This window comes from Cephus cinctus, unplaced genomic scaffold (assembly GCF_000341935.2).
Source record: "Cephus cinctus unplaced genomic scaffold, Ccin1 Ccin1_scaffold0013, whole genome shotgun sequence".
NCBI classification, from domain to species: domain Eukaryota; kingdom Metazoa; phylum Arthropoda; class Insecta; order Hymenoptera; family Cephidae; genus Cephus; species Cephus cinctus.
Window position 1 is genome coordinate 1,578,466 of NW_014332762.1, and position 16,193 is coordinate 1,594,658.

General features: G+C 34.5%; 4 protein-coding genes across 8 annotated transcripts; 1 reads left to right on the forward strand and 3 right to left on the reverse strand.

Moving 5' to 3' along the window:
• Positions 1-12: 12 nt before the first annotated feature.
• Positions 13-8,727, forward strand: LOC107264385 (DNA mismatch repair protein MutL). Its single transcript, XM_015732599.2, has 7 exons — positions 13-153; positions 529-780; positions 864-1,025; positions 1,100-2,429; positions 2,515-3,057; positions 3,146-3,309; positions 8,524-8,727. Exons 4-7 carry the CDS (start codon positions 1,322-1,324, stop codon positions 8,563-8,565), a joined length of 1,857 nt encoding a protein of 618 aa, XP_015588085.2. The 5' UTR covers positions 13-153; positions 529-780; positions 864-1,025; positions 1,100-1,321; the 3' UTR covers positions 8,566-8,727.
• Positions 3,368-7,990, reverse strand: LOC107264345 (poly(U)-specific endoribonuclease homolog). 2 transcript variants are annotated; one of them, XM_015732504.2, is made up of 7 exons: positions 7,840-7,990; positions 6,559-6,672; positions 5,930-6,040; positions 5,538-5,696; positions 4,525-5,452; positions 4,019-4,448; positions 3,368-3,936 (listed from the first exon to the last, which is right to left on the reverse strand). In XM_015732504.2, the coding sequence occupies exons 1-7, from the start codon at positions 7,889-7,891 to the stop codon at positions 3,703-3,705; spliced, it is 2,028 nt and encodes a 675-aa protein (XP_015587990.1). In that variant the 5' UTR covers positions 7,892-7,990; the 3' UTR covers positions 3,368-3,702. The 2 variants fall into 2 exon arrangements, with proteins under 2 accessions (XP_015587990.1, XP_015588001.1); XM_015732515.2 differs by lacking the exon at positions 5,930-6,040 and having other exon boundaries at positions 3,373-3,936.
• On the reverse strand, positions 8,616-12,207 carry LOC107264337. The gene is made up of 6 exons (XM_015732492.2): positions 12,044-12,207; positions 11,810-11,920; positions 11,653-11,724; positions 10,023-11,472; positions 9,527-9,944; positions 8,616-9,447 (listed from the first exon to the last, which is right to left on the reverse strand). The coding sequence occupies exons 1-6, from the start codon at positions 12,090-12,092 to the stop codon at positions 9,214-9,216; spliced, it is 2,334 nt and encodes a 777-aa protein (XP_015587978.1). The 5' UTR covers positions 12,093-12,207; the 3' UTR covers positions 8,616-9,213.
• A 670-nt stretch (positions 12,208-12,877) lies between these two features.
• On the reverse strand, positions 12,878-16,188 carry LOC107264394 (prostatic acid phosphatase). 4 transcript variants are annotated; one of them, XM_015732626.2, is made up of 8 exons: positions 15,913-16,188; positions 14,782-14,950; positions 14,505-14,600; positions 14,186-14,425; positions 13,926-14,102; positions 13,711-13,834; positions 13,418-13,629; positions 12,878-13,305 (listed from the first exon to the last, which is right to left on the reverse strand). In XM_015732626.2, the coding sequence occupies exons 1-8, from the start codon at positions 15,957-15,959 to the stop codon at positions 13,261-13,263; spliced, it is 1,110 nt and encodes a 369-aa protein (XP_015588112.1). In that variant the 5' UTR covers positions 15,960-16,188; the 3' UTR covers positions 12,878-13,260. The 4 variants fall into 4 exon arrangements, with proteins under 4 accessions (XP_015588112.1, XP_015588091.1, XP_015588094.1 ...); XM_015732605.2 differs by having other exon boundaries at positions 12,878-13,322; XM_015732608.2 differs by lacking the exon at positions 15,913-16,188 and adding an exon at positions 15,339-15,556 and having other exon boundaries at positions 13,090-13,322.
• Positions 16,189-16,193: the final 5 nt, after the last annotated feature.

Below are 16,193 nucleotides of genomic sequence, written 5' to 3' on the forward strand. Positions count from 1 at the left end.
ATTCTGTAAGAAATTGCATCATTGATAGTGCGTGCTCTTATCTAATTTCCAAATATTGAAAATTCTATTTATCGAATTATACATATATTCATAATGTTAAACAATACTTTATATCTGAGGTTCGGATTATCGGTGCGATGTATAAACAAATTGGTAAGTTAAGAAAATATTGGAAGCGATAAGTTTAATTTCATAAGAAAATGTGTAAAACGAATTATTTCTTCTGGCGTCCATGACACCACAATGGAATTATGTTTGGTTTACGAAATTGACAATAAAGAGATTCGTACTAAAATATTTCAAATAGCACGGAAGTTGCCATTTAAAAAAATCATATATCGATAGATGTAAAATCTGAGTAACAAAGTATAGCAATGTAATTGAAGTTGTAAAACAATATTCAAGAAATAAATGAGGGTCTACAATAGAAAATCATGCGGAAAATGAGTTATGATATATATAAGTCAGTAGGTATTGTTACAAATAAGTTTGATAGCATGATTATACTAATAACGTCTTTTTTTCTAGATTGAACATTCCATTGACAAGGGTGCTGATAGGATATATATTAAGTTTGTTTCTGCATTAAATCGCATTCAAATAATCGATGACAGTTCTGGCATTCCTGTAGAAGTCTTAAGAAATGTTGGAGAATCATTTCATACAAATTATTTTTCAAATGAAAACGATTATAACTATAATAATCTGTTGTATAAAATTCGAAATTCATCGAATTATTTATTTATATGGAGCAAATATTCAGGAGAATCTTATGTGAAGGTATTAGTTGTATTGTTAAAGAACACTTTTAGTTTATTATATAGTTTTAAAAATATATTCATTAAATTCTTTTCTATTCTTAGATATTTTCCAAAGATGAAGCTCCTCAGCTAATAAATTTTTATTCACGAGAGCTAGACGGTACAACAGTGACAGTCTACGGGCTTGTAAGAATAGATGAAATGAATGCGGATATAAATGCAATACAATATTTAGTTGCTTTATACGCCAAATTATTTAAACATGTAATATATTTTAATATTTTCGTGAATAATGATGAACATTTTAACTATTTTTAAGTATATTTTTTGTATTATAGGTTACTTTCAGACTTATGGTTGATACAGAAGAGCGAATTATTGATTTATTCATTCCAACGAGAGTTTTAATCAAACTTCTTAAAATCATTTTAGCGAGAGAATATCCATTCTGCGACGTATGTCGCTCACTGGATGATACTTTCTGACTAAGAATCCGTATCTATATAGGAATAAAATATTTTCGTTATATATTTGTGAATGGGATTTACGTGCATTGTCCAATGATACAGAATTTAATATTAAAAACGTTGAACGAAAATTTTCATGACACTAAACTCGATTTGAAAAGGAACAAAGTTTCGAATTTGTCATTTATACTATACATCAACTGTGTACAGACGGAATACAAACTTATTACGGAAAATAATATGACATGGATAAACTTTAATAAACTGAAAGTGATCCGGGAAGTTATGAAAGAAGCCATTAGAAAAAATGTTATACACAATTTTAAAGCATTGCCTCTGCAATTACCAAAGGATAGAATAACAAACAGAGATTTATTTGATGTGTCAGCACATAAAGATATATCCTTGTCGCGAACAAGCGAAGCACAATATTTGCTTAAGCTGGATAATCCTTTGTCAGATGAAACCATGCCATACAGCATCAAAGGCTTACAGAAGTTTAGAGGAAAGTATCGTAAGTTGATGTTGAAATACATACGTCAAACTTTGCAGAAGAAGGATTCAATTCGATCTGAACGATTAATTAAAATTAAGCCACCAGAAAATATAACCTCAATAAAAACTGCAAATTATATTCGTCATTTACGAAAGTATAATAATACAAGAGAAGTGAAAGGAATTAACAAATTCACCAGCGTACTTCGAAAGATGATAAGAAGAGATATGCTTTTAATGAGGAAACGACTGTTCAATATGAAACTAGGAAGATCGAGACTTCAAAGGAATACGTATAAAAGTACAATGGAAATACGCTCACATAATACGTTCCATGCATTATTTCAAAATAACGAATTATCCGACAAGAAGAATATTACTTCTAACGTGAATATTATGATAAATTTAAATGATTCGAATAAAATGCATAATGCCAAAGAAACAATAATTCATGTGAATCAAGTAGAAACAGATACCTTGTATTGCGGTTCTGAATGGTCTGACTGGTCTTATCACAGCAAGGAACCAAAAGTTAATGGCAAAGAATCATATGATAAACATTTGAATAAATATGAAAATCGTAAACACTATGATTTTCTTCCTCGGAACTTAAATAATCTTTTACTCTATGGCTCAAAGAGATTATTATATAAAACAAACATCGAAACTTACGTCAAGAGAAATATCCTAGAGTCTGCTTCATATGGTTATTTCTTTTTATTTATTTTTTTATCATTAAATTGTAAATTGATATGTTTATATCAGATGTAATACATTATTTAATATATTAGGTATGGGTCGGCGGCAGGATTTAGATGTACGACATTGTACAATTGATACAGCCATTCGTGAATTCACACTGAAAAGAAAATCTGTGACATTGTTAGAAGCGATCGGCCAGATAAATCTTGAATTCATAGCCGCGTTGACCGTTCAGGACGACAAGGAATTGTTGATACTTATTGATCAGCACGCAATGGACGAAAGAATTCGTTATGAAAGTATTTTACGAAAAAACGTCTTCGTGTCTGTTGACTTACTGAAACCAATCACTGTGGAGATCATGAAGCCTCATATTTGTCAAATCCTATTAGATAATCCTAACTTATTGAAACAATTTGGCATACGTTTGCAAGCAGGGGATAATTATTCTTTAAGAGTAATTAGCATACCAAAGTGCTTTGCCAAAAGAATATACAATGAAAATGATACGAAAGTACTTATGCCAGTGCGAAATTTATTATTGGAATTAGCTGAAAATTTAATAACAGCTAATACAGTCAGCATTGTACCTTTAACCATCCGTCAAGCTGTAGCAACTGAAGCTTGTCATGGTAAGAATCATATGCTTCACATACGTTAAAGGTTTTTTTACTTAATTAAATACTTTTATGGGATAATAATACTTGGGAATTATTTTAGGTGCTGTTAAATTTGGTGATCCATTAACATTAGAACAGTGTAAAACTCTTGTGGAATCTTTGAAAGATACTTGTGCTCCAAATCGCTGTGCACATGGACGACCATCATTGATACCATTGCTGATACTTTCAGATTTTACAAGACAGCAACCAAAGCAGCTACTGGTATGTTATTTTATTACACTGTTATGGATTTTGTTTTGAAAGTATAATGGTTTTCTGCTGCGCTAAAGAGTCACAAGTTTATTTGAATATTTTTTTCCATATCTCTTATACAACATTTCAGTCATTCTCAAGAATTTCTACCTTCTGTAACATAGTATACTTCTAAAATAATATTATAGGAAATAATTCATAAGTATAGTACATCAGATGCACTCTTATTTCTGTTTGATGCTAAAATGCATATACTTCTATTCATATGTTTTTAGTAAAATATTATGAATATTCCACGAAATGCATTATACAATCATAAACTTTCCTGTGGTTCATGTATAAAATCACATATTATAAAAAAAAGTTAGATATTGATATCAAAACAACAAATATGCAATATTACTATATTTCAGGATAAGCTGAAACTAAAATGTCCTTGCCAAAGTAGTTGAATCTGTGAGCTATAATGACAAATTTATTTCCTCCCAAAGAAACTGGACAAGGTCCATTAGGACGTGTATAGAAACACACAGTATACAGTGCCATTTCTAATTCTGGTGATGTACCCACAAAGATTGTTGTCACAGGCTGAACAATTTCATTCAATGAATCACGTAATTTCACAATAGCACCCTTCTGTAAAATTAATAAATGCGTCACTATAGTATTCATACACCATACATACCCCAATTGTAGACAAAATTTAAGTAATACTTACATCTCCAAGACCAACATCTTTAATGTATCCCAAATAGTTGAGTTTCTTTGCAGTTTCTTGTTCATTAAAGTAAATCCAATCATGTAGACCAATAATATCTGAATCAAATTTCTCAGCAAGATATACAGTCTCAAAACCAGAACTGGATGGCTCTCCATCACCCCTCTTAAATTGGGAAAACCAGATGCGCCTCAGAGCATCTTTAAACTCGTATTCGTCATTAGGAATATAACCCTTATCTGCTAAAAATTTCATAGCACTTGATAATACATCAGTTGCCAGGAAAGTATCAAGTAGCTCCATTTCCTCCTTTCGCTTTTCTGGTGTAACATTTTCTTTCACCTTGACATCTAACTCATAATTATCAAAAAGTGATCGAACAGCTTTAACAGTTGGAATTTCAAGAGCTTCAGGCTTAACAGTTAATAACCTGTGTAACATACAAGAATTGTGATTATCAAGAAGTTGATAAAAAAATGTATGAAAAATATTTAAACAATGCTTACGGTTCAGGAGCATCATCAGTGACGGAGTCATCTACCTTTTTCCCTTGCAAATTCAAAGTAATGTACTGATTTGCATTATTTTTGTCTTTAGTGAGAAGATCTTCACTCAACTTTTGTATATCTTCATCAGTTATTATATATCCAGTTGGGCTAGCATTTGTCATTGTATTGCCTTGCGCATTTTGATCATTGCTATTAGAGTTAGCTGCAGTATTTTGATTTGCTGCTGCACTGGCTTGTGCATTAGATGATGCTGCATTTGGAACAGGAGCAGCAGTGCTTGTTGTAGTACTTGCATTTGGATCCACAGGAATGGCAGGATTTGGTTGTGGTGCTGCAGGGGCGGCAGCAGGAGCAGCAGCAGGTGCGGCTGCTGGAGCGTTTGATCCTTGACTATCAGATTGATTGTTGTAATAATTATTGTATGTAATCTGAGTATGCGTGACACCACCACCGCCACTACTTCCACCGCCGGAGTGACCTCCTCCTGGTAACAATCTATTAACCGCAGCATTAACTCCTGCACTGACACCAGCAAACACCAATGCCTCCTTAGCCAGCTGCCCAATTCCTGGCCTGTATGCTTGTCCAGTTTGACCAGGTACAACAACAATACTTTGTCCGACAGGTGGATTGTATCCTTGGCCTGCTGGTGGATGATATATTTGCCCATACGATGGTGGGTTGTAAGACGGTCCTGCTGATGGATTGTATCCCTGATTGTAGGATGGATTGTATCCATGACCACCAGCTGGACCGTACGGATTTCCACCAGCTGGATTATGTGGGTGACCAAATGATGGGTTATATGATTGACCAACAGATGGATTGTAGGGTTGATTATATGATTGTCCTCCAACTGGAGGATTGTAGCCATGTCCAACTGATGGGTTGTAGGATTGTGATGGGTTCTGTCCATAAGTGTTTCCTATTGTATAAGAAAGGAAATGTACATTGTAATAGCTTATCTGATATAACTGTCATACTCACAACTTTTTGTAAACTATTTATACCTGTTGGATTGTACCCAGATTGCACCTTAGGTGCGTTCACTTTTGTTGCCACGTTATGATCAGGCAATGGGGCTGATGGTTTTGCCACATTACTAGGAGGATTGTTTTGTTTCTGACTTGCTGGCGGAATATTCCAACCAATCTTGTTAGGATTTGAACCTGTAATAAATAGCACACTTATTATGTTACATTCATCATTTATACGTCATTTCATTCGTAGGCTACCTATATTCAGCTCTAAAGTGATGATACAATGTTATGCAAAAAAGCGGTTTGTCATTGCTTTAAAAAAATATTCTACTGCCCGTTATTATTTAACACCCAGTCAAACGTTATTATATCATATAACTACATCTCTTCCCATATGGTATATCTCTCACGAATTTTCTCACCTTGATGTTGTTGGCTTGTGGTTCCACTCAATTTTGGTTTCTGTTCATTACCAGCACCGGTTAATTTTGCTGCCCAGTCTCTGTACTCCTGTCCTTTTTGTTTCTCACTCACTTTGAAAAAATATCAATAATACCCTCTCACTTTTTTTTTTCCTTCTCAAAATTTCAATCATATTCAATCTATCATTTATATATGTATCTCAAGCAACCACGTCGGATTAGCAACAATAACAAGTAGACTAATCTCCATCAAACTATCATCTGATATCATTCGTACCGTATCCTCTATATAATTACATCCGACAAATTGTATCTCATTGTCTACGATCAGCATTGACCATAACATCATTGCAAACACCGCTCTTGATTGTACTGATGACCTTTGATAATTCTGATAGACATTCTAATGCGCTGTTACCTACCAAAGCCTAATATTTCTAGTAAGGTATACGTTTCCCTTTTGAACTTTAACACGTAATATAATATTTACTTTTGATATATTACATGATATCGATCATGCAAAATGCGCAATACTCAACGATGCTCATTGGAAATGAATGATGACTCATAGATTGAATTTCAATATACTACATGCACAGCCTACTGCAATAAACAAAAAATATATATACCGTGCGTTTGGGGTGGATGAGTTACTCGGGGTGCAGATGTCGATCTTGGACGATAAACACTGCCACCTCCTCTTCTTCTGCTACTACTGATGCTCTTCCTGGCATCGGCATAGGCTGTAAAATTTAATAGAAATATTTTTAATCAAAGATGCTTACAATATTGAAAAAAATCTTTTTTCGATGCTCATGGTATTATGTCACGATTGTAATTAATTCATTGAACTTTTCAATTTCTCTTCCAAAACACAATATTATATTCATTCTCACGGAATTTTTTGATAATTTACATTCTATACAGTGGTACTGTACGTATGTACAGTGTCGGTTTCCATACGTTTCAACGAATGTGACGCACTCCTTAAATTGTTCTAGATGTCGACAATTGAATAATATCATAGTACGTGTCCATTTTGGCGTGCTCGTGATAAATTGAAGAGTAATGTTATTCTTGGACTAGTTACAGCACCCCTGCTGGTACCCTTCATCTTTTATATATGGCAACTCGTTTTGTATATTTAATTTTGTTCTCAAGTATGAACATTTTCATGAGTGATTAAGTAATCATGATTTTAACATGGTTCGCTATTATTTACATATATTTAAAATATATATCACTGGAATTGACCCCAAGAAACAGATTTACTTTCACGATCGACAGACAATGATAACATTTCAGGTACTCCTTTCACTTAAGTTTATAAAATTTCTTCAGTGACAATTCACCTGAATATTGCAGATATGCATTTATTGTTTAAAAAGAACTTGATCCTTCGTTTTTTGGCTTCTACTGGTATAATTTAGTTTTATATATAATTTCTCTCAGATTCCTCCAGCCTCTTTTTCTTTGCATACTTTCTAAAAGAGTTTCGCGATTTTCTATGTACAGGTCAGCAAGGACTGTTTCTTAAAAATTTATTAAAATTATTTATCGTAGGCAAATTCTAAGCAGATGAATATAATTATGAAATCAAAATAATATTGTCTCAAATTGTTTTATATTTAAATATTCGTAAACAAAACACGTAAAAATTCGAGGGAAATTCATTTTCTAAGAGTTTCTAGAATATTCGAAATATTTTTGTAGACTCAATTTAGCTTCTTTTAATTTTTCGCATATTGAAATATGACACGATGAAACACTCTGAGTTAGTGAAAATTGTCTGGTCTTTGTCCTCGTCCGATATTCAGTATTAGCATTGACCACGGAACACCGATATCAAGTTGTCATCATCCTATATGATTATTTCAAGAATTTTCTTTCTTATTTACTACGATTCTTACCTGATATTAGGAGGATAAACAGGAGACTGACCAGAAATGGCCTAAGCTCCATGGTGGTATCCTTAATCAGTACTTCAACTAAATAGTTGCTTTGAAAACAGATGCTCTTGGAATCACGGCCAAAGTATCACTGCCAACCTTCCAGCCTATGCAAGCCTATGCCGATCGTTTCAAGCCATCCGACGCTGTATGGCTTTGAGTGAGTCACACGTAGGCTTTCTCTTCCCATTGATCATCCAACTGGTTTTAGACGAGTGGGGATGTCTATTGAAATTATTCATTTTACGTCATACCTGCTTCCCTGGTAGAACCAATTCAAAAAGACACGGGTTTAACCTGGGCTTGAGTTCAAATTATACATATAGATCGTTAGGTGCTCAAAAGTTAATTGATACTTGTTTAGAACTTGTACGTGTTTTCTGTATTGATGGCACCATGTACGTAAATCAAGACTTGAAATATTATATTGATGAATATGGTGAAACATATATGTGTATACATATATATATATAGATGACCTTCGAGTGCGTCACGCTTCCTACGAGGAAGAACACGTTGCACCAATTCCTAGAAATAATGGAATAGACTATTACATGTTTATTTATTCCTTTGATTTAATTACCATTCTGGAGCTTGATGAACGAATGCGGATTTTTAATTGTTTATTCTTTATTTAATTTTTAGGGGAAACTGAACTTTGCATCATTGACGAGGACGAGGAAGTAGATGACCCCTGGGGAAGCTGACAAAATCGTATTATAAGACGTCAATGAATATAAGACGGAAATCAAAATTTATTTATATTTTTTTACATTCATCGTTATTTACATGAGATAATTGTTACAATTACGTTAAACTATAAACAAAAGTATTGTGATCTTAATTTAATTATGACTTATTTATTTAAAGTAACGTTATAGTTTTCAACCACTGAAAGCTTTTTCGAAATATTGCTGTCTTCTAAAAGTCATAATTCATTAATAGAGACACTTGTCGTGTATCTCTTGCTTAATTTATACTCTTTAGTCAGTTTTGTTAAATGATTCAAAGAACACGTGGATTTACGGTAGTCAATATATCACGTTGTTCTGTTTTGTATTAAGAGGACAACATGCTTTGATTAATTAATTCATGCCTTCGGGAATTATTTCCTACGTATTGAAAAGTGTACCGTTACGGTAGATAAAATTTATATTGTCATACAATTACGTGGTACAGTACCCATCAAAGATATTGTTTAGTTTTAATAGTAATTTCCTCATTTTTATAAGTTTATACAATTACGTTTGACAATATATTTAGAACACTTAAAAGTATACCCATATTTTACATTTTCGATATTAAGACATTCACATGAACTTGTCTGTGGAAGATTTAAAAGACCGGAAGAGCTAAATAAATCGTGTCCTTATCAAGATATCTATAAGACTGAGTGAAAAGATTGAGCTTCGTACCCCCAAGGGAAATAGGACACACATTAGAAGGTCTCGTATAATAGCATATAGTGTATAGAGCCATTTCAAGTTCAGGAGAAGTGCCAACGAATACGGTACCATTGTGTCGAAGAGTGCCATCGAAACGGAAGTCGGCTTTCAACAGGGCAGCTTTCTGAAAAATTAATCCACCCGTTAGTAAATTCCACAAAATTTATAAAATCTTATAAATCATTTCTTATCTATTGACTCACGTTTCCAAATTGCAGCATATCGACATAACCTAGATAGTCGACTCGATTGTTCGATTCATGATAATTGAAGCTGATCCAATCCTGTAAACCAGAGACACCATTTCCGGGGAAGACTTCCGCAGCGAAGACACGTTCAAATGCTGACGAAGTGCCATGGTATGGAGTAAACCATAAACGCCTAAGCATCTCTTTTATCTCGTAATCATTATCAATGACAAATCCCTGCTTATTCAACCATTTCGTAGTTATTGACATGACGTTTGTAAGTAAGAAAATATCTAGCAGAATATTTTCTTTCATTATTCTTTCCATCGTTATATTCTCATTTACTCGAGAATCCGGGATATAGTGCTGGTACAGTGAACGAACTGCTTGGACAGTCGGTATTTCATATGCTACAGGCATCACTTGGAAGAGCCTAAAAAATGAATAGGAATTTTCATGAAAAAAGTGTTATTTTGAAAATAGACTTACGTAACATTAAATGAAATTTTACGGTTTAGCGGCTTGGTCAGATACATTGACGCCAGTAGAATGACCCTGGATATTCAGGCTGATGTATTTATAAGCATTGAACTCGTCCTTATTGAACAATTCTTCTGATATCGATTGCAGTTCTTCGTCTGTTATCCTATACTGGTACGTAATCACAGGAGGTTTTTGAGGATCTGAAGAATTCGTAATTGGCGCACTAGCAGTGCCACTGCCAGGAGCCGTTGTCTGTGGAGGAGCTATTTCACTTGATTGCGAGGAATTAGTGGAATCTGAAACAGCCGGTTGTCCAGCTAATGGCGCACCAGGAGCAATTGGTTGAACATTTGTAGTGCCAGGAGCAACTGGCTGTCCTACGGTTGCGGTACCAGGAGCCGTTGGCTGGCCTACTGTACCAGGCGCAGCTGGTATCGTGCTACCCGGCTGATACGTTTGTCCGCCGGTGGTACCACCTGGGGAATTCGGGACTGGTACGTTAGGTTGCGCTACAGCTGGTTGATCCGGGACAATGCCATCGACTCCCGGAGGTAAGTTGATGTACTGATTGTTGTACGTGTGGGATGTAACGTACGTATTCGACGTGTCGTAATTCCGCATTGGTGCAGCATCATGATAATAACCACGATCATGATAATAATGCGAGTCATGATAATGACTAGGATTAATAATTCTATTCATAGCAGCATTCACTCCAGAATAGATAATTGCCTCTTTTAAAATTTGTCCTACACCTCTACCATTATCTTGTTGATTAGGTAACACGATTACAGGTGGCGAGGATCCAGACTGAAAAACTTGGCCCTGTTGAGGATAATGCACTTGTCCACCATGGTTAACAAAAGGAGAACCTGAATAACTCCCACCAGAATAGGAACCACCAGGATTGCTTGCAAAGACTTGAGAATTAGGTTGTAAATGTGGATATTGATTTGGATACATAACATGAGGATTTTGACCAGTCATTGGTGTATGAATTGCAGGAAATCCAACAGGTGGTGGAGAATTCAATTGAGGAAATTCACGACCTCTTTGCATAGGAGTTGGATGCACTGGATACAATGGATATGGTGGAGGGTTTCGTATAGGTGTCATTTGACTATAACTCGAGTTGGTTTTATGAAAAGGCTGAGGTTTAGGACGAGTATCATGATAAGGTCCAGGTCCAGGTTTACCGGTCTGCTGATTGTTCGTACGTCGAATGTCGCTTGAAGATCCTATGCCAGGAAATTGATTTCTATTGGTACTTTGTGTTTTAGGAAGAGATCCGCCATATATTTGAGTGCCCATAGGCGATCTGGTGGTATGTGGGACTGATTCTCGATAATTGTTATTCTTATTAACCACAGTTGGTTGAGTGGGGGCTATATATGGATTGGCCCATGGTGGATATTTCGTGGTTGGCGCTGCAGTTGTTCTGATAACACTACGAGGCGTAGTTTTTGGACCATAATTATCTGAAAATATTAACCAATCACAAAATCATTACCTGAGTACAAGAAATTATAATTATGAATAAATATCATTGGGTCTCCACGGGGTATACTGTACCGCCGGAGGTGAAGTAGCTGCATGATATTTAATTGATTATTAAAATTATTCACTATTTATAATAATTACATTAAGTTGATACTCACGTGAGTTAGTACGTCCTCCTCTTTCGCTATGTAAGAAGATGTCGGATCCTGACCTCCCAGATGATCCAGACCCTTTCAATTATTATAATACAAATATTTAATTGTATTCTTAATACCGTGACGAACGTCAGAAAAGTGTGTTTAAGATATTTATTACCTGTTTTACTGTATGTAGTATGTGTCGTATAGATTTTAGGAGGTGATGGCCTCGGATGGTATGAGGGTCTTTTGTAACCGTAAGAAGAGCGCCGCTTGGATTGAACACTCGCTATAAAAATGTCACTCTGATACTCATTTATGTCACATAGTTTTGTTTTCTGATATGCAAACTGTTTAAATACGAAGAAAAGTCGTATTTACTGAATAAATAATTTGTAATACTAATGCTCACCGCATGTTAAAATGACAAATAATAAAAATAACAAAAATCGAAACTTCATTCTATATTTATGTAACTTTATATTCCACTTAGTATTTCACTCTTCCTCGAACAGCGTGAGACTGAATTTTCTCCAAAGACGCAGGGCAATTTATAATTTGCCTCCGCTGCGATTTGCTTTGCTAGACAAAAGTGCCGATATAATTCTATGAAGACGTAAATGAATGTTTATCAGAGGTCATGATAATCTACGTGACCTGGTAAGCTATAACATGGCTTTCGAACGCAATATCATTATTAGAGTATTTCTTGAATATTATATTAATTAACATTTGGGGTGTAATTTTACAAGGTTCACATGAATTTATTAATCTATTTTAGAAAAACAAATTTTCAAGTATTGCTATACAGTAACTGTATATGCAAATATTGTTTGTCATTTACTGAAAAGAATTTACGATAATTTACCATAAAAGTTAACGTGAAGAACGACATATTGCTATATTGATATTTTTTTATATTGCTGTAGTAATCTTTCGTTACTCAGACGTAAATTCCAATCAGCATAGTAAAAAACCAGACAGCACATTGACGTCCTTAGGAGATTCTACGGATATCCTAAATGGATATTCCGTAAGTTCCATGGATATTCGAAAAAGGTCTCAGACCTTCCTCAGAATATCTTGAGGAGGTGCAAATTTCCGCTTATTTATGATCCCCCGGACATCGTAAGGATAACCCATCATACATGTTATAGATATTTTATGTGTCTTTATTTAATTCGATAAAAAATGTCATCGCGCTTCAGACACGTTGTATTAAAATTAATTTTTTTAAGTATAAACATACATTTATAAATATATGTATATTTGTTCAATAATCACAATACAGAATAGTATAAAAATATTTTTCTAGATTGAAATTTCTATGAGTTACAATTTCTCGTATATATATACATATATAATCTGACTGTATAAATGTATAAATAAATAATTATGGAAAAAATATACCGTCCATGATGTAGTGGATACTGGACTGCGTCGCTAAATATATATATATATATATATATATATATACATATCTATATAATTTTTTATATATCTTAAGATGTGTTTACAAAGACTGATAATAGATGTTTGACCTAATTGGATAAGATACACTCTTTATCCCAATCAACAGGGATTACCGGTTTCAAAATCTTTATTAAATTGTCAAGTAAGCACGGATCTTCACATCCTGGAATACTCATTCGATGCGGTTCCATTGTCTGTGTACTGTTTAAGTATAATACCTTTAGAATAATAGCAGAATATTTCAGTTATAAGTTCTTTAAGGATTTTAACAGATTCTAATGAATATTAAAAATAATTATTAAAGTTGTTTTACCTTCACTTCATGACTTTGTCCACCATTGACTAAGTGCAACTCAAAAATAAGAGCTGCTCCGTAATCGGGTTTAAATAATTCATTAGTAAATCCCATTGTTCTTAGTACATTGACTAACGTTATATCATGTGCTGAATATAAGTACAATTTCCTCCAATTATCTTTGGTACGCGTTTCCATCATGTGCTCTAAAATCTCCTTGAGTAATGGTCCTAAAATTGATCGAAACGATATTATTAATTATTCGTCAATTAATATTAGAATGCAAACAGTCAATTACATATATCAATTACCTCCTCGAAGACGTTGCTGTAACGTATTACTTGTAAAAATTGCAAGACTACGAGCAGCGATTTCCTTCATTTTATCGTTATAAAATTTTTGTGTCCACTCGGGTAGTGTAAGCTTATTTAAATCCTAATAAGCAAATAGATTGTATCTTAGTATTTCTTTCATTTTTATGTACCTCCGATTATTTTGATTTTTAAATCCTCCGTTATAATATTACCTCGATTTCCAGTGTATTATATAAGAATTCTACGTCAGTTATGTCAGATATCTTTTTTCCCGTGTAATTCGACAATTCTGCGTAATACGATTGTAGGTCTGTTTGCTTCGTATCATTTTGGTACGCTTCCTTTAGAGCTTCATCCAATCGTGGGCAAGGTGCCTTAACGACAATCGTCTTGAGAAAAGTAATATTGTATATGTTAAAAATAAGTTTCCAGACACTTAAAAATTTGACAATAAGAATTAATAGTAAAATACTTTATCCAATTCTCTAGGCGTGCTGTGAACCGGAACTGGAAGCCATGGTAATCCGGGAAGAAACGTTTCCTCCGGATCTGGAGGAAAAAGTCCTGCCAGCAATGCTTGGGCAGACATTATACACCGATCAGCATAACTACTCTGTACGTGTGAGGTAGAGCTGTTATAAGACTTTCCAATGAGCCATCCATAGACGTCGCGTATCCATTTTCCCAAATTGTACATCTGTAGCATTCCTTTCTGTGGGATAATTTTTTTTAATTTTATAAAATTCGAGTATCACTGCACAGGAGTAGTAGTACTACATGAAATGACAAACCTTGGTCAAAGCTCCCCAACCATCTGGCCATTTGTAATGCAGGTAAGGATCGTTTGGATAAGTTTCCGTAGGTGTTCGATAACCGTGGCGAAATATCTATTAAAAAAAATACAAAAAATTTGTAAATAAAAAGCATTGTGTTATCATTCTTAAGCAGAAATCTACTTGACCGACAGCAGGTAACGCGGCTCGAATTTCGTTAAGTAGGACCCAACTCCACACGGGCTATTGCTATAAGAGTTAACCGTGTAGAATTATTGTGCAGTAAAATACTTACAATGGTAACCTGTGCTAAAGTAGCATTTCTATGACTCGTACTAGCAAATGCCGTATAACCCAAAAGAGCGCATCCTATAAAAATACCAAGAACGACGACAGTTACGCAAATACCACGCTTTCCTTTTCGACAGTTATCCGCCAAGAAACCTTTGGCACGATCCATTCTTCTGTAAAATGCAAGCAAAGGATTAAACTCGAAAATATTCTCACAAAAAAAAGGGGGTAATAAAGTTTTATACCATAAGACATATATTTAAAGTTACATAAGCGTAGCTATTCGAATTTACATGGAAATTTTCAAAGAATATCATTCTGTCATTATTGACACAACAAACGTCAATCGAATGTCAATAAAATGGTTTCAATCCGAGTATCAAAAAAACGAAACCACAATACTCGAAATTAAATGAAATAAAATTAAAAATGTCGAGAATTCCGTACGATCGATAGACACGAGTCTGAGTCGCATATTTATTGCGTCGCACGTTCGTTTGTAAACGCCATTTCATAAGTGACAATATTTAACAAGACGTAAGATGATTAACTCTTACTTACATAAGTGACACGCAGCCCACCTGAATCGTCTAATAGTATATAATTAATTAACCTGCTGATTAAGCGGGTTCACAGGTGGAGCGAAGAGAAGATCAGAAACTACCGCGTTGCTTTCAATTGGTTAGCGGCAACGATTTCAAGCATTGAGCACGCGCTTTGAAGGAAACAGACCTTATGGACAGGTTCTGACTACCTAACTAGCAGCGATGGGTATGCCGCGCATAGTCATGATTCTTCTCGTAGGTGACCCTAATGCTTCTCAGGAACGTATCTATGATTACCAAGTGCCCATACCAGGTACTAGTCCCGCATTTATACGTCACTTGTATCAAATGTAAATATATCTCCACTGACTGTACTGCATTGTGCTGCGTGCTGACAATTAACCCGTGTAAATATACTGCTCAGAGATAGCGCTGTAGTAAATATATCTAGAGAATCCAGAGAGACTCCATACATGACTCGTGATTATTTTAATTATTTGTTTTACAATTAAATCTATTATAAAAAGAATAATAAGACATTACTAAAATTTTTATTTCTATTGTAAGACCTTATGTTAATCGCGACTTACGTTTCTTCTAGATCTTCATACTCCCATCTTGATAATACAGATATCATTTGTAATTTCTTCACGGAACTTTCCACTACTTCTACTTATACACGGAGTAACGTTAAGATACGACTGACTTTTCTCTCCAAAAAATTCTTTCTTCAGTCATGAGCTTGCATTATTTGAAACACGAGACTCCATTTGTGGTTCACTTCACGCGATACGTTCTGTTTACTCTCAACTGTAAGCCGTATCAAAAAATATTTTAACGTAAACCCAATTATAATTTATGTCAATGAGTT